General features: G+C 54.8%; 1 protein-coding gene across 1 annotated transcript in view; it reads left to right on the top strand.

Moving 5' to 3' along the window:
- Window positions 1-1283: 1283 nt before the first annotated feature.
- The window catches only part of SCMH1 (Scm polycomb group protein homolog 1), a 51461-nt gene continuing 35616 nt past the window's right edge, over window positions 1284-17128 (top strand). Inside the window, exons 1-6 of the mRNA XM_086479066.1 lie at window positions 1284-1344; window positions 4043-4111; window positions 9919-9989; window positions 10759-10993; window positions 13664-13752; window positions 14718-14961. Coding sequence (XP_086335192.1) covers window positions 1320-1344; window positions 4043-4111; window positions 9919-9989; window positions 10759-10993; window positions 13664-13752; window positions 14718-14961 — 733 coding nt within the window. The 5' untranslated portion in view covers window positions 1284-1319. The remainder of the gene's footprint in view (window positions 1345-4042; window positions 4112-9918; window positions 9990-10758; window positions 10994-13663; window positions 13753-14717; window positions 14962-17128) is intronic.

The raw sequence follows: 17128 nt of genomic DNA, 5'->3' as shown, positions 1-17128 counted from the left end.
TTCACGTGTAGATTACCTTCCGCTATTGAAAGGAAAAGAAAGTTTACTCTTTTCACAAGTATGCACAAACAAACATGCTATTTATGAGAGGGGCAATAAGAGACTAGTGTGTACCTTTGGAGTTGGATTAAGAAGCACCAGCGTTTTTTTTTTTCCTTTAGTATTTAATATTCCTTTAGTGTTTTCCTTCTCAGACTATTGCTCAGTGTTGCAAGCACTGTCTATAAAGGCTGTAGTTTGTGGCGTTTTTATAGAAAATTAAACTCCATTTCTCTTAGGTTTGGAAGAAAGCTGGTTTTCAAAATCAAAACTTCTCGCCAAGTTGGATCTGTAAATAACCCTTTAAGCAGAAACTCAGCGTTGCGTCCCGAGACAGCTTCCTCTTACGTCCTCCAGCCTGACTGCCCCACTGTGAACAAAATGAAGTTCTATTGACACAATTAATCTTTCATTAGTTAGTGTAGTGTCAAAACATGCCTTTACTAGCTTTCCTCAGGGCTTGTTTGCAGCTCGGCCGTTCATTTAGGTGTTTTCTGTCAGGGCTTGGCAAGGCTCGGTGCGTGCAGTAGGCGCTGCCCCGCGAGAGCAGCCGGGCGGGAGCGCCGGTCCCCCTGTACGTGTCCAGCACGCCTCTCCCCAGAGCTCTGACTTTCATAGTCTTTGCTTATAAGAAGAGTGCAAATGCTTTTTCTTGCTGGGGACAGTCCAGCCAGTTTTCCTCCAGCCGGGAGAAAAAAATGCAGCACAACTGGGACACTCGTTGCAGCGCTAATAGCAAAAATATTTCCTGGGTCATTGTCCAATTTCTCATCCTTATTACCCAGAACTGCTGCGAGCAATTTGAATTGCAAGTGGTGAGCTGGGGATTGCGGTGCAGCTTTGCCAGAGTTAATGTTATGTTTCCATGTGTTTTCTTTCATAAATTTCAGCTCTGCCTCCCTTTGTTAGTGAGCAAGAGCAGCCCCCTCTTCCACGCACAGGCTCGGGACCCGCTGTAGGGTTTGCACGGAGACTGGCACACGCTCCCCTCGCTTATTTGTGTCGCTCCTGCTGCCATAAATTTGGAGTTGTCCACATACTGGAGAAAGACTCGTAGTTTCAGGGGGGTTGAAGTGAATTGTCTGTGTTCAGTAGGAGATGTTCTGTGCGACCCAGGGTGAAAGAGCATCTATTTTCTCCCCGCTGTGTGATTAGTTAATGTTGCAGATGACTGTGCTCCAGAATGGGGAATTTTCTCATGTTTGTTTCTTTTGTCCTAGACATCTCCAGTTATCTAAAAGCGAGCCGGTCCCAGGATAAGGACAGCAGCGGGTGATATAATGCGGAAACCAGGCCCTCAGAAAGGTGAGCAGGGGGGCTGGGCACGGCCAGAGGCCTGGTATGAGCTGAAGGACCAAGCGCCCTGGGAGGCGGGCAGTGGGGCGGGAGCGCGGGGGAAGCGTGGCTGCAGGCGCCCAACGGAGCCTCTCGTTTCTCCAGCAGCGTGCAGAGAGCACTTCACCATCCACCCCGAGGTGGGCGGAGGAGGAGTCCCTGGCCGGGTGCCCCCCTGCAGCTGGCGGGGCGCTCTGCGGAGCCGGCCCGCGGCACACGCCATCTGCGAGAGCTCCCAGCGTGAGGCAAACTGCTCCTCCGCTGGCGCGAGCCTCCCCCTTCTGATGAGGCGTGAAGCCAGAGAGCAGCCCACCTCGTGGAGACGAGCTCTGTGACGGACGCTCACCTCTCGCCGCCCGAGCCCCCCGTCCCGGGGCGCACCGGGGCGGCCGCACGCGTGCGACCCGCGTCCTGCCGGCCCCCGCCCGGAGGGCGAAGCCGAGCGGGCTGCCTGCAGCGGGGCTGCCTGCAGCGGGGCTGCTCGGGCTGCTCGGCCCTCACCAAAATATCAGTTTCCTTCAGCGTTGTGCCGTGCCTGGGCGTTCGACTGGAGTGATCTCATCCCGGGCGGTTCGGAGGGTGGGGGAAGGGAGCGGCGCGGAGGATGGAGCATCCTCCGCAGTCCTTTGTTCACATCTGCCGCACGCTCCCGAGGTTTATTGCAGGAGAGCTCTACGCTCCATTTCTCTCCTCCCTTTATTTTTTTTTGAACGTCTCCTTTGCTTCTCTGGTGGTTCATCTTACAGAAGCATTATCCTCTTCCGAGCGCCGCTTGTCCTTTAATGAAGTGAAAATAAATGAAGGAAAGCAGCGAATGGGGAGAGCCTGCTGCGAGGCAGCTGGAGGGCTCGGTCATAAAAGAGGCAGGTTGATTAGTCAGCAGCGTGGCTGCAGACCGGGCTGGCTGCATTTAGCCTCGCACACAGCTTGTCCTCTCCGCCTCGTGGAGCAGGGTGCCTCCAGCCAGCGTGGCTGCGTGACCTGTGCTGTGAACGCCGTGCCGCGGGTTGCAGAAGCAACACCTGCGTTGTGCGCACGTGGGTTTCTGTCCTACTTACCTGCTTTTTTAATAATGCATTGAACTTTCGCTTTTTCTTTATTTGCCTGCAGAAATTCTTGTGTTTCTTTCCCTCTCTGCTGTTTTTGCAGCCTGCTTAATGAGGATTTTTGCATGTTAAAGGTTACGAATAAAATGTGACTTTACCTGCAGAGGATGGTGAGAGGATACTTTGAGTGCAGGGATGCTATTAGGGAGGTATCCTGCGACACTGAGAGGAATGTTATCCGTCCTGGGGAGCTTTTTTACTTCTGACTTAAATACTTCGTCCTTTATTCTTGCTTTCTTAAGGAGATGGCAGAATACTTGGGAACACATTTATAGGAAGGGTGTCCTTCCATCCTTTTCATTCATTTGTGTCTCTCCAAGGAGGCTTTTTGTCTGGTCCTTGTCTAGCGATGCTGTGGCCACGCTCCATATGTCCTTCGTGTTCATTTAAGGGATAAAACCTACATGCTGTCCTCCTGTCCATTGTACTGAAAAGAATATGTCAGGAAGGGAAGATTGCAAAAATAATGCTCCAAAAGCCATTTCAGACATCTTAAGACCCACCAGGCCACTCTAGCAGCAGCTCACGGCCTGGCTCTTTCAGGTACCTGTCAGGAGATTTCAAAACTTTTCCTGTTTTCTTTTTTCTTCCTTTTGCAAGGAACTGCTTTTTGTGGGGGCAAGGTGTGTTTCGTAGAGCAGTACCGAGCTGTTGTTTGTAATAGCCCTGCAAATGCTTTGTAAAGTGAACGAGCTGGACCGCAGCAGCGCTCCCGGGGCGCGTCGGTCAGGCCGCAGCGTGTGGAGGGGCTCGCGCAGGGTGAGCTCTGCTGGGCCACGCTGCTCTGGCCTCCCTCCGTTGGGCTGGGGGCTGCTGGAGGCTGGGGTGGGCAGCCCCCACTTCTTGCTCTGTTGCTTTCCAGAGCTGTCTTGGGAGCTTTGGGTTTTTTGTAACTCTGAGGCCCGGAGCTGTTGTGGGCAAAGACAACTTGGGTGAGATGCTCTTCAGAACTGGTGCTGCTCTGCTGTGCTCTCCTACGAGCTGGGCAGGACACGGGGTGGTAAGCTGGTGGTGTGCAGGGAAAGGGCAGTGGTGCAGGTTTTCGGAGAAGTCCTCTCCCCGTCGCCAGAGAGGGTCAAGCCTGTTTGTGTGAGTAAGGCCAGCTGCCAAACCCTGGAGGTGATAAACCAGGGGCGGTTCAGGGTCTGCTTCTCAGGATGCAAGACCCACGTGAGCCATTTTTAGTGGCTTTCATGTTTGTTCCTCTCGAGCCTTGCCACCTCTTCACCTGGCTAAAATGATGAAGCTCTAGCAGTTTGCTGCTTTTTACGTTATTGCTTGCCATTGAGGGAGAACACTAGTTGGTGAGGACTAGGCAGAGGCTAAGAACCTGCAAATGCGGGAGCCTTATGTCAGGTCCTCTCTTGAGCTGTGTGGAGGAAGGGGGCATACCCCGTAGATTTAGAGAAATGATCCATGTTACCTGGGGGCATGACAGGGAGGACAAGGAGGTCACCCCTCTCCTCTGAAGTGCCTGTAAAGCAGGTGACCTGAGCAGATAACGTTAAGGAGTGTGTTAGTGGCTTCTCTCGCTGACACAAATGCTTTGTTTCTTGTCTCAGCCATAGACTGGAAAGATGGTAAAAAGCACAAGTACAGCCGCCCGTCAGAGTCTCCGTCCCAGTACCAAGGTAAGACAGCTCCCTCCCTTCTTTCTCCCTTCTCCCTTCACTTCTTTTTTCACTAAAAGCTTTTTGAGTTGCTTGGATGTGGGAAACGGCAGCATGTGGAATCAGTTTGCAGATAAAACCTGCTTTTGGACAGTCCTTGTGTGTTAATTCTGACCACAGTCGAAAATGGCTGAGGGGGCACCGGGGTAAGCACACAGCCGAGCTGGCTCGGGTTAGGTCCGAGAGGACTGAGCAGATCTGTTCGTGACTGCCCGGCCGCGAGCCCCCAGGGGCGACTGGCCGCGTTTTCACGTGTGTCCTGGCCGTGAGGAGCCTCTTGCTCCTCCGTGAGCTCCTCTCCCGCGTTCCTCCTTGCTGCAGGAGAGACACGGTGTGACCCGCGCCCCCTCCTCCCCAGCGGCGGGAGCGCGGCCCTTGCCCAGCAGAGCGGGGCCGGCCGGCTCGGCGGGGCGCCGGGCGGGGGCACAGGGGCTGGTGGCTTCTTGCCCTCTTTGGAGACGAGGTGGGCCGTGCTCGGGCAGGGCGGGCTGTGGCCCTGCGCCCAGCGCCTGCAGGTGGAGCTCCTAGAACCGGGAGCTCCTGCTGTCTTTCGGGAGGGGTATGCAGGTGACTTCCAACCTCGGGAAGTTTATGTAAGGCTTGTATAACTTAGTGAAAGATTTTAGGGCCTGTATTTTACTTACAGCGTAGGAAGGCGATGTCCTTCTTTCCTTATGTTCTCCCCATCCTTATATTAAGAAGGTGATGTCCATGCTTCCCACCAGTACAGAGTGAAGAGAAACTAAATGATGGCCTGAGTTAAGCTGTTTCTAACAGGAAACAAGTGTTTGCCTTCACGAAAGGCTCTCCTGTGTTTCTTAGAACCCCTGGAAGAGTTGAAGTGGCTGCTGTGCCTCGGGGACTCGGTTATCCTGAGGCCTGAGGTGAGACTCAGGGTGGTGGTTCTCGGGCACGTTGGACTGTGGGCCACCATCAGCCCTCACTGTTCTCTCTTGGGGCATCTCGTCTGTCCCGTCTGCTCGTACATGGAAGTACTGTGCATCATGGGTTGGGAAGGGCCTTCTCCAAGAGGAGGAAGTTCATTAGCACCTCTGATAAAGTCCTGGGTCCTCTGCCACCCTGTGCTGAGCTCCCCATGACACTGTGGGCACCGCCGCAGCTCACGTGGCCTGTACATAGCCAGCCTTCGGGGTATTGGGGGTTCCATGGCAGTTTCCCCTCTGCTCCCCACGCTGCCCCGCTGGCAGATGCCGGGGGCCTGGCTGGCCTTCAGCGGCACCACCGACCTGAAGTGGAGCTGTCTATGGAATTCCGGGGTGTGCTGTCCCGCGAGCCCACCAGCCTCCGCACCTCACTGCATCCCCGGGCGTGCTGGCCTGGGCGGGAAACCCTGCTGACAGGCTGGTGGGCGTGTGGCTGCTCAGCGGGCGCGTGGTGGAGCCGCCAGGATTGGGCATCATCTCCCTGCAGGAAACTCCGAGCAGCTCTTCACTGCCCAAAGCTTGGCTACCCAGTGAGGGGGTGAAACTGCAGCAGCTTTCTGGCACAGAGCACCCCGTAACCCAGGCTGAAAGGATTTCTGCTCAAAGCTAATGCTGAATTGGGATACCTCGGGGAAGAAGCAAAGCAGGCAGCGTCCTGGTGTTGGAAACCTGTTAGTTTGGGCTCACACATTCTCACGTTTCTTCTGAGCAAAACAGTGACCAAGTAGGATGGTGTTATCGGTTGTAGCCGTTTCCGACGGAGAACGTGCAGCCAGACCGATGCCTGAGCGCGGCGCCTGGCAGTTGTAACGGGCAGGATGTGTGGGAGCTGTGCTGCCGTGGTGGGAGAGCTGCCCCCAGACGTCGGCGAAGGCCACCGTCGCCTTTGGGTCTGCGAGCAGAGATGATGCTCTGCTCATTTTCATACTGAGCCGGCTCAGAGCTGCTGCTTTCATGTGCTGCCTTGGTGCTCGTTAACAGACGCACATATGGGCTGCAGACTTTAATGGGGTGCCTTGATCTGGGTAGGGCACGTTCTCCTTCACAGATGTGACCTGAAACGCACATGTATCGTTTCAGTTGGATTGATGACCCCTCGGGAGCTGAAATGCTAATGGAGCCCAAACCAGACTTCACTTAAAGATATAAACAGAAACTCTGTCTTCATTTAAATTCTGGGCAAAAGATCAACATTAAATGCAACATGATGAGAATCCAAACACAAGGGTGCAGAGCTGCATTGTTCACAACTACTGTAGTTTGACCCCTTGGGTGTAAGGAGTGTTGTGTTTGTAGTAAATATTTTTGAAGGTTAAGACATCAGAGCCCAAATCTGACACGCTGCCTGCAAGTAATGCCTCCCGTTGGCACAAGCGCAGGGTAAGGAGCTTTCCCCAGGCAAGCAAACGGGACAGGCAGTCACCCTGGGCCGGCGTTTTCACAGCCGGGTTACAGGGAGTCATACAGGTTTACAGCCCTGGGCTTTTGTTTGGCTCACGGATGTAATTACAAAACCACCGTGTTTCTCGTTAAGCGTCCTTCTCCCGTTTCTGCCTGTGAAGGAGGTCTGATGTACGGTATAGAGAGGAACCCAGTCCCTTCAAACGGTGACCCTTCCAGTCTGGGGGAGTGTGGTGTGCTCTGCAAGGCGGGGGAGGGAACACTAAAGAGAAGGCAGGGACCAGGCAAAGCAGAGGGTGATTTTAGGGTATTTTGCATATTGTTCTGGAAGTCAGCAGCAGAGCCCTTTGCCTTTCGGGGCCAGAGAGGATTTCAGTCCCTACGGTCAGCTCCGTCCTTGGACTGTCTCGCTTCATCACCAGTAAAAGGGACACTTTAGGACTGGCTGAAGTGCTGTTTTGTCCTAAAGCAGAGGATTCACTGGCAATGGGAGAAAAGCCACCAGGTTTTTTTGACCGGCACTCAGAAAGCATTCTCCCGCGTAAGAGATAGGCCTGGGCCAGGTGAGAAACAAGCATCTCGCGGGCTAAAACATCCTGCCCCTCTGCAGTGAGGCATCCAATTTATTAATATGCATAAGAATATTAGAGAAGGTGAAATACAAGATAGTTGGTCTGTGCTAACGAGAAAGCCAAGCAAGATAGTCTCAGTGTTCCCCCCTGGCCTGACTACCCCATCCACAGCGAGCCTGTAAACGGCATCGGCCGGCACCCGGCTGCTTTGGTGGCCTGGCCAGCAGCCCCCTGGCCTGGGGGCCCCCGAGTAGATCCCTCCGGAGCTGCGTGGTGGGAGTGAGGGGGATCGGTGAGGCGGGCGGGATTTGGGGACAGTCCAGGGGAGCTGAGGTGGAGAGGGCCAAGTGGGACGTGTCCGTCTTCAGCCACACGCGTCCCTTCTCAAGCGCAGAGCTCAGGGCTTGGCCTCTGCTCCCTGGTTGGAAAAGCCCTAAGTGACTCCTGCTTTTTTCTGGTTTATTGGCAGCTCTCCCCTTGCTGTTAAAAACCACATCTTTTGTGTTATACCATTTTCTTCTGATTCTTTCTGCAGTTTTTAGGTTGAAGCTGATCATATTTGGCTAAATTTAAGTGTACTTTGAAATTCCTGCTGGAAAACCATTGTATCCTGAGCTAAATCCTGTTACTGAATTCCTTTAAAACCATTCCCTGCCCTCTAAGCAGGGCTTCCCCTCGCGCTCAGGCAGTGGTGGCAGCCTCCAGTCTCAGCCTCCAGTGTCCTGAGTCATCCTGAAAAAGAAGCGAGTCTTTCATTGTGCTCCTCACGCCGGCTTTGTGTGCAGAAACGGCCGGAGGTGAGCAGAGGAGGAGGGCAGGCTGCACTCCGCGGGGTCGGCTCTGTCCCCTCCAAAGAGCTGAGGTGTCTTTCCGCTGCTCCTGCTTCTCTTTGCGAAACAAGGCGCCAGAACCGCGCGTCCCGAGTAGCGGCAGCTCTGGGGCGGTGTGTGCCTTCATGTGCTGGCTGGGTCCCAGCGGGCTCTAGGGTTGATCTCCAGTAAGTTCCGTGTCCGAGCGCTGGGTTCAGGGGCGCGCGGAGGTTTGCGGCTCCTGCTGGGGCGGTGGGCGTCGGGCTGGGCTGCGGCGGGGAGCGAGCGGCCTGGCGTGGGGCGGGTGAGACGTGGAAGGGTTAAAACCATGACTGCTTTTAGTGGCGAGGGCTGGAGACCCGCTGAGGGGGGGGGTTCGTTTTTGAAGTCAAATTGTCAGGCACAGCTGATCCTTCTCAAGATGCTGGCGCAGGCCCTGGGGCTGGGGCTTGCGGTGCTGTCACCGTGAGCATCCTCTGTGCTCCGTGGGCAAGGGCCACCCCCAGTCAGCACCCAGGGTTACGGGGTGGGGTGCACAAGGCGTTGCCATGCCAGGAGTGTCTGGGTTTGCTTTGCCTGGGGATTGATTGCACGTTATTCATACACAGAGTTTCACTGGTGTAACAGAATGTAAAATTTTGTCTTCGATTAAAGCGAAAGAAATCTGTTTTATTCAGGGCATCGTTGCAGTAAATCCCTGAATTTCTTCACTCACCCTGGGATGAGACCGTTGGCTGAAAAGAAAATATGTGCCAATGGATGGAAACACGTACTGTGAGGCCTGGAGAGCTGCTGTCAGCCTCCAGAGTAAACAGAAATGTATTCAGCCAGTGTGGCAACAAAACTATTTTTTTCTGTTCATTTCCACTATATTGAACAGTGTACTAGTCATCTGCATGGGAGGGGGCAAGACTGCAGCAGCTCTTTTATTTGTGTGAAGCTGGTAGGTTATCAAGCCCTTAAGGCTGCTCTGTGCACGTGAGGCAGAACCAAAGTCGTGTGCTGACCTTAACGCCTGGGTTTTTAGAGGTGCGGGGTGCACCGCAGCAGCTAAAATGGCTCTTAATGTAGCTTTTGTTTTGAAAATAGACTGATTAAAAACTTATCGTGACTGGGGGAAGCGGTAGCTGACCCTTTAATTGTGCTGCCACCAATGCTCTTGAAATGACTTGAAACCAGCGGTCTCCTGGGTGCCGTTCAGCTGAATACAAGCTGATGTCGTGCTGGAAGGATCCTGTCCCAGCTGCTCGGTTTAAATGGCAAAAGTCTTGATTTGCTCGGGTCGCAGGAGCTTTTAATTCCTCATTTAATAACAGGTTTCCCTGGATGGCATATTGCTTTTACCCTTCCTGCTGTACATGGGAAAGGTGCCAGCAGGGATCAAACACGCTTCCCCCGGCAGCAGCGCTCAGCGGAAGGGGCTTTGGTGGTGGATGTGAGCTGCTGTGTGCGGTAAATCCCCTCTGGAGGATCCCTGCTTCCATCCTGCCCAGCCTGTGGACAGGAAATTAATTGCTGACCTGTCCACTAATTGCTGGGCACGGGCTGATACCTGCTCCGAGCTGCTGGCTGGTGGGGCAGGCTGTGTGCACGCTGGGCCAGGGCAACCCTGAAGTCAGCACAGTGCAGTTCCCTATTGATTTGGGCTGCGTTTAGCCCGCAGTGACTGTTCTTAATCCCCAGACTGAGCGATGTGTTTAACACATGGTTTTTAAGGGGCAGTTGTCTGGAAGACTCCACAGATTCCCATCTGCTCTGGGTATTTTATGTTAAGTTGTAGGTTGTTATCCTCACTTTTTGCAGACCCTTCTCAGCAGCACGGAGGCAGTAGGGTGCCGTAGGCAGCATCATGCTTTGTTCTGCCTGTCAGCTGCAGTTGTAAATCTTCTGTGGTCACAAACATCAGAGGATCTTGATGAAAACATGTTACCTGTGAGCACCTCCTCTGTGAGAAGTGAGGACTGCCGGCATTAGGAGTCCAGCCGTCTTGTTCTGAGATTTTTTGCTCGTCGGTTCCTATTTGAATCCTTTTGTTTTCTCAGGTCACTTCACCTGGGAGAAATACCTGAAAGAGACATGTGCCATCCCAGCTCCTGCCCATTGCTTCAAGCAGGTAAGAGGGTGAAAATGAGAAAGGTCAAGGGCGATGGTCCGTTGGTGGCCCAGGAGTTCTGTGCCTGGGATAGGCCCCTTTTTTGGCAAGGAAGATGCTTAAGGATATGGGAGACTTAATAGAAATCTAAGTGTGCTGAAGCAAAGATAAAAAAAGATACGTTTAGGCGCTGCAGATGTTAGAGTAGCGCAGGAGATTTTACTCTCAGATGTGCCCGGGTGGGAACACGAGAATGTTTTTACTCTACCAAGCACAGGCCCTTGGAGAAAATGCTCTGAGCAGCCTGTGTCCCAGCTTCTGGTGGATCCTGCCCAGCAGGGAGGTTTTCTGCAGAATTCACCCGATCTTTGTGAGTGGAATAGCAGCCCCCTGGGTGTCAGGCACTTGAGCACGGAGGTGGTCGTGTTGAGTACGGGGGATACAGGAGTGAATCGGCACGGTGCCCCTGGGCCCGGGTGGAGGGCCAGCAGCCCAGAGCAGTATGGGTGTGGGCTGGTTCTGCTGAGAGGAGGGCTGAGAGAAGAGGCTGGGCCTGGTTGTCTGGATGATGCAGTACCAAAAGGCTGTGGTCTGGGTTACAGATCTGCCAGGGCTCGCCAAAAACTTTCTTTACTGCTCTGTGGTGTCTGCCCCCGGGCTGTGCTTGGAGGATGCTGTCAGTCTTGGGTAGAATCGGTTTTGATGCTCTTGGGGCTGAAGCTGTATGACTGAGGCGATGCATACATTGGAAGACCTGGCTCTCACTGGGTCCTTGTTTTTCCCTTTGCAGTCGTACACTCCACCTGCAAACGAATTCAAGATCAGCATGAAACTCGAAGCCCAGGACCCCAGGAACACCACCTCCACCTGCATTGCCACGGTGGTCGGTCTGACGGGCGCACGGCTCCGCCTGCGCCTCGATGGCAGCGACAACAAGAACGACTTCTGGCGGCTGGTGGACTCTGCTGAGATCCAGCCGATCGGGAACTGTGAGAAGAACGGCGGCATGCTGCAGCCTCCCCTGGGTGAGCCGGAGGCCAGCTGTCCAGCGAGCGCCTGCGTTACCTGGGGGGGAAAGCCCTGGGGTTTTTGTATTGCTGTGCTTGGGACAGACCCGTGCACTGCCCGTGCCCACCACGAAGGTGTAGAGCAGTCCTGTTAGCTTGGGCTGTCAAACAGGTGTATCCCCCACCCAGGTCTGTGTTTCCATGGGTACCTCGTGGCATGGGTGGGGAGGTGCTTTAGAGCGTAGATCAAGGAGGTCTGTGCACCCAGGTGAGCTGCCCGCACTCTTGGCAGCGGGAGCTCGGCACATGCTGACCGTGCTCTTACGCCTTCTGAACTTGCCCCTGCGCTCCTCAAAGGAAGAGCACGTTCGTGTGAAGGCCTGCCAGGGCCGCTCCGTTTCCCAGCGGGCACACAAGCCGTCGAGGGGCACCCCGAAGGCCTGGTGAGCGGGGGTGTGGGCAGCAGCGCTGAAGGCAGGGCGCCTGTGAGGGCCTCTCCTGGGGGAGTGCCTGTCCAAGGACCGAAGGAATTGAGCTTCTCTTTGCCGGGAGGCACCACCCCGTCGCCCAGGCAGTGCTGGCCCGTAGCTGTGGCAACGGCTTGATCTGTGGCCCTTGCCCGCTGCTCTGGGCTTCTGGTCCCGCCGGCGAGCGCTGGCGTCCCGAAGGTGTGCGTGACATGAAACAGCGCCTTCCGCTGCCTCCCCGCGCCGAGCACAGGGCTGGTGCCTGGCCGAGGGGCTTTGCTGGGGAGCTGTGGAACTTGAGGTAGGGAATAACCGAGAGAGCCCTTAGGGCTGAGGCATCTGCTGTCTCACCGCTGATCCTGACCCTGCCGTTTCAAAAGCGTTTCAGTTGTCAGTCGTGCTGCCTGAGTGTGTTTGTGCCCCAGTGTCTTTGGGGCGGCAGCCGTTGGCTGCAGAGCACCTGATGGGGAACCGTAACGTCTGAAAATGTTCCCAGTGATGTCAGTCCTGTCTCACGTGAAGGGATGCTTGCGATATTTCATCTGTTTGTTTATTTAATGTTGCCTGGCTACAGCTTTATAAATAACCTGGACAGTCAAACCCTTCTTCCAGTCTTGTCTTCAGTTATCTTCAGTTAAACACGCTTTTTTTTTGATACTGGCCAAATGATGAGCCAATTTGCTGGTTTTTTCCTGATGAAGCAGCGAGATTAACCTGCTTTTGGGTTCTGCTGCCCATTATTTTTGGGGTGTCTTCATAAATCTCTCTCAATTAGCACATCCCCAAATAATACCAAGCCGATCTATAGTGATGAAGAAACCTTCAAGAGGGTACCTTGAGTTAGGAATATTTTTATTCGTGGGGTTTTTTTGGAGCACCATTTGTGAGCTTTGGTGGAAGTACAGTCTAAATCGCAGTGGGACACTTGGGCCTGACCTTTCTGAAGAAGGAAGAAACATCAGCAGGTGCATGTTTTGGCACCCCACACCGCACAAAGCTGTGTGTTTGCAGGTCAAATGATACCCTTTCCCTTCATAATCGCTACAGACAAAACCTGCTGCAGCTATTAACATTAGAGCTGCCAGTTTTTAATGTGACCTTCCTGCATGCTGCTGTCCGTTTGCAGGCGTCTGGTTAAACCCTTGGTCCCAGGGGGCAGCTCCCAGCTGTGGTGCCGGCTGCCCAGGAGCCGTGGGTACCCATCCTCGCTGGCAGTGGTGGTTCCTCCGGCGCCTTGTCTGGGTTTTGCCAGCAGATGGCAATAGGTGTAATCGAGTGGCACGGCAAAACTCATTTCTGGCTCTGATCTGTACCGCCTGCTCAACCTAAAGACAGGTAACAAAGAGCCCAGCCGGGGTTTTCCACGTGCTGCTGCTCCCCTTCTTCACGTAAAAGGTTGTGTTTGCCCCTCTGGGTAGCTGGCTTGGTTTCCAAGCTGCTCTGACAGGGCTGGCAGGGTGGCCAGTACTGAGCAGGTTGTGTTCGGGCATTTCAACCCTGGTTGATCCTCACAGGGTGCTCTCTGTCTCGGTCCCAGAAGGTGCAGTGCCATGAGCAGGTGTGCGCTCAGCGGAGGTGGTGTGTTCTGATGTCCGGAGACTTCGGTCCGTTGTGCAGGTGTACTCAGTGCTGTGGGCCCAGAGCATGTGGATTTGCTTTCTTCTTCCCATAAGCCCTTTCCTGTTACTTCTCTGCTTTTTTTCACAGAAGGTGTCGAGCCCAAAACTGCCGTCCTTTCCTGTAATGGTTAAATCTGTTTCCCAGCCAAGTCACAGCCTCTTTATTTCTTCAGGTTAGCTTGCCTGCAGCTCACTCTAAAAGGTGGAGCAGGCCACCCAGAAGCCGAGATTCCCTGTTGAGGAAGAAATTTCATAGCCTGAGTGTGCCCTTGCTGATTCGTGTCTCTCCTGCAGCAGGATCACTGAAGCTGCCAGCACCAGTGCTGCACACGGTGCTCTGCCTGTATGGCCAACATGCAGACTCCTGTTACGAGAAGCGAGTATTGCAGTCAGCCATCCATTTCCAGATGTTTCTTTTCAACCACATAATGTTCTGCATTCAGAGTCTCTGGAAAAGGTCAAACCTGACCAGCATGAGGAGGAGGGTGGTGTGGGATCACAATGTGTGACCGCTGTAAAGCTCCCATCAGAGCAGGCATGTGCTGCTGCATCCAGTGGCCCCCACAGCCTCTAAGTCTCCATCTCTGCTTCCTTCTCTGCAGGCTTTCGGCTGAATGCCTCCTCTTGGCCCATGTTCCTTCTGAAGACTCTGAATGGAGCAGAGATGGCTCCTGTCCGGATTTTTCACAAGGTATTTCACTGTGCTGTTTGTGACGACATCCTTCTGGCGTGTCCCCTCTCCTGCCGAGCACCAAAGCCACAGCTGGCGTCTCACGTGAGACCTGCTGATCTCGGAGGAGGTGGACGTTGCCCCGCTTCACCACGCGGCTGCTCCTCCAGGGCGGACCCGTCCTGCCTGCGGCTGTGTCGCGGCAGTGTCGGGACGCAGACAGAGGTCTGCTAAGGAAGCGGCTTGGGCTTGAGGGATGTGCTCGTTGTTCACGTGGGCTGCAGGGGCTGCTCAAAGTCAGGAATGCAGTAGGCGAAAGGTGGCACCTCTCTGGAGCTTTTTAACCTGCCAGAGCTTGGAAGGAGAGCGAATATTGCTGTGAGGCAACACTGCGACTGTGATGTTGTAGTTTGTATTCTCCCACCCTTACTGAAGTCGGGGAGAGACAGAAGCGAGTCTAGAGGCGTGTGCTGTGGTATGGGGTGGCTGGGGTGGCTTCAGTGCGTCTCAAGTGTAAGAGAAGGAAGAGCGAGCCCCCATAAGGGTGGATGGCGGATCTCCCTCCTGTCTGGCAAAGCTCGGTGTGGGGGAAGAATGGTGGAGAGAGACTGTCTTGTCTCGGGTTTGGCTGCTCCAAGATAACACAGTGACAGTGTCCCATAGAGGCTCTTTGGAGCTTTGTGTTCTGCCTGTGTGGCGTGAGAGTTGTCACAGGGTGCAGTGTTAACGTAGCACCGTCTGGATTTGGCCCGGCAGCCAGGCGATGGCAGAGCAGTCAGTAGTGGACTTCGCTGCCCCTCGACTCAAAGGGCCTGTGGTTGGGTAGCCAGGCCAGCATGTGCGCCCCTAATCGGGGTTCACATCCAGCCCGCTAGCTCCCTTCTTCATCTGCTCGTGGAGGTGAGTTTGCGAATGGAGGGGACAGCCCTGGTCTGGGAAGGCACTGGCCTATCCTCTTTGAGCGCATTTTCAACTTCTCCTTGTAGGAACCACCATCTCCATCCCAAAACTTCTTCAAGACAGGTATGAAGCTGGAGGCAGTGGACAGGAAGAACCCTCACTTCATCTGCCCGGCCACCATTGGGGAGGTGAGAGGTTCTGAGGTCCTCATAACATTTGATGGCTGGAGAGGTGCCTTCGATTACTGGTGCCGATATGATTCCCGGGACATCTTTCCCGTAGGCTGGTGCTCGCTGACTGGAGATAATCTGCAGCCCCCTGGAACAAAAGGTAAGGCCCACGTTGTTGCTTAGCAGCCTTCCTCCTCCACTCAGCTCTCAAAGAGCAGCAAAACAGGCAGAGGCTAGCGGCAAGGACATCTTGGTGCCGGGTCTGGCTTTCTTACGCTGCTTCGTGCGTGGTGAAGGTACAGACGATCATCCCTGTTGGCAGCGTAACAGCCTGGCGTCAGAGTGCTCAGGGCGGGATGGTGGCTCTCTGGAGGGATGGTGACGCTGTGCAACACTGCTGAGGTCTGCTCCTCTTCAGGAGTTCCCTTGGAGTCTTCCCTGCGTCTTTGGAACACACATTCCTAGGGACTTGTTCACAGGGGGGCCGGGCCGTTAGCGGGTATTATAAAGGAATAATGAGAACGGTGAAGTTGCCGGACTGCGCCTGTTTGTACTTCTGACCGTTGTCTTGCTCTGCCTTGTGCTGTGATCTTCACTGTGAACGTGGAAAAAGCGGCTCTGACTCAAGTTGTACTTGCCTCGTTGCTAGAACCATGGTGGTTGGTTGGGGAACTTGCCGCCTTGCAAAGGTCTGAGCACTGGCTGTTGAGGTTTTCAGTGTGTCTCTAGCTTGTGAGCATTGCCGTTGTGTTTAGGACCAGGGAAGCTGTCATTGTCCCCATGCACATCCCTCTGGCGTTGGCTGGCTGGCAAGTCCCTCACGTGCCTGTCGATGAAACGAGAAGCAGGAGAGCACCCTCTCTACCGGAGCTGAAAGATGACTTAGGAGAGGCATTTCTCTGATGAGGCTGTTGGTCTTGAAAATCCAGGGTCATCTTGTGCTAACCCGTCAGGCTGGGGCTTTCCTGCTGTCCCTTGGTGTGAGCCAGTTCCGTCCTCCGTGCTGCAGGGCTGGGCGCGGGGTGGATTGCCGTGGGTAGTCGCGCGTGGCCTGCGTGCAAGCCGAGCCCTGGCTCCCCTCGCATGGAGATGATTTCTGTTGTGACTGGGAGCTGAAAGGCGCTCTTGCTGTTTATCTTGGATTTCTGCATCTGGCCTTGATGTTCCCAGCCTCTCCCTTGCTTCCTGCTGTTTGTTTGTGTCCTGCCCGCTGCAGACCTGCTGGGGACCTCCCAGCCGGTGGCTGACCTCTCCAGCGCTGCCCTGGAGTCAGGGGCTCTTGCCCAGTGTCTTCAGGGTGCTTCTCAGGGACTGCACGAGTGGCTAAAGACGTGTTTGTGTGGGGTGAGAGCTTTCCTGGCAGTAAACTGGGGGTGGAAGGTTTCAGCAGCACGGTGACAGCCACCTTGCCAGGAGAAGTGGGAACCTCCATCCGATCTGCGGCACCCGGCACAGGCGGCTCTGTTCCGCTCCAGCCTCTCTGTGCCTGGGGCTGGAGCTGGGGGCAAGCAGGGCATCCAGAAATAACCCCCCATCCCAGGGGCAACACCGCGGTAACCTGGAGCCATGGAGAGAAGCATTTGCTGCCCCCCTTGGCAGGCAGCAGCAACAGGCTCTCCCTCTTGCCTGTCTCCATCACAGCAACTCTGCACTTCTTGCTCACGTACAAAACCAGTGAGCTCCGAAAGTCCCATCTCCTCACTCCCAGGCAGAGGCAGCCCTTGCTCCCAGGCAGAATTCTGCTCTCTCTGCCGTGTTTTTCCAGCACTGGGGCAAGAGCAGGGACTGGCAGAGGCTGCACGAGCCATGCAGCAATGCCATGGAGTCGAGATCAGCCTTATCTTTGTGGTGTTTTACTTTCCTTTCTGTGGCTACCCCCTCCCTTTCCTGCCCAGGACTTTCCCGTTTCCACTTTGTGGGATTAGACTAAAAGAAGGGAGCGCTGGGAACTTCCCTCATCTATGGTTAAATTCCTCCCTTATTCCTTTACTCCTCAGCCCTGCTTTGGAGGAGGGTTGAGCACAGTCCTCCCAGGACCTGAGAGCGCTGCTCTTGGCGGGGTTGGAGGATGCTTCACCGCAGGGGGATCTCCCTTTCCTTCAGCTCCAGTGAAGCTTCCCTGTGTGCCAGCCCCGGGGCCCGCAGGGCTGACAGTGCAGTCCCGCAGGTTCCCTTTCCTGGTGGGAATTGCCCTTAAATCAGAGCGACCCCGGGAGACATGCAGGAGGTCTGTGCTAAGGGTGGCTGTACCGGGCTCTGCTCACATGCCAGACTGACCTGAGCCCTGGGTGCGGGCAGGGTGAGGCGCCTGGGGGAGCTGAGGAGTC

The sequence above is a fragment of the Leptosomus discolor genome, chromosome Z, assembly GCF_034619465.1.
Source record: "Leptosomus discolor isolate bLepDis1 chromosome Z, bLepDis1.hap2, whole genome shotgun sequence".
NCBI lineage: Eukaryota > Metazoa > Chordata > Aves > Leptosomiformes > Leptosomidae > Leptosomus > Leptosomus discolor.
This window is presented reverse-complemented; position numbering and strand designations above follow the sequence as displayed.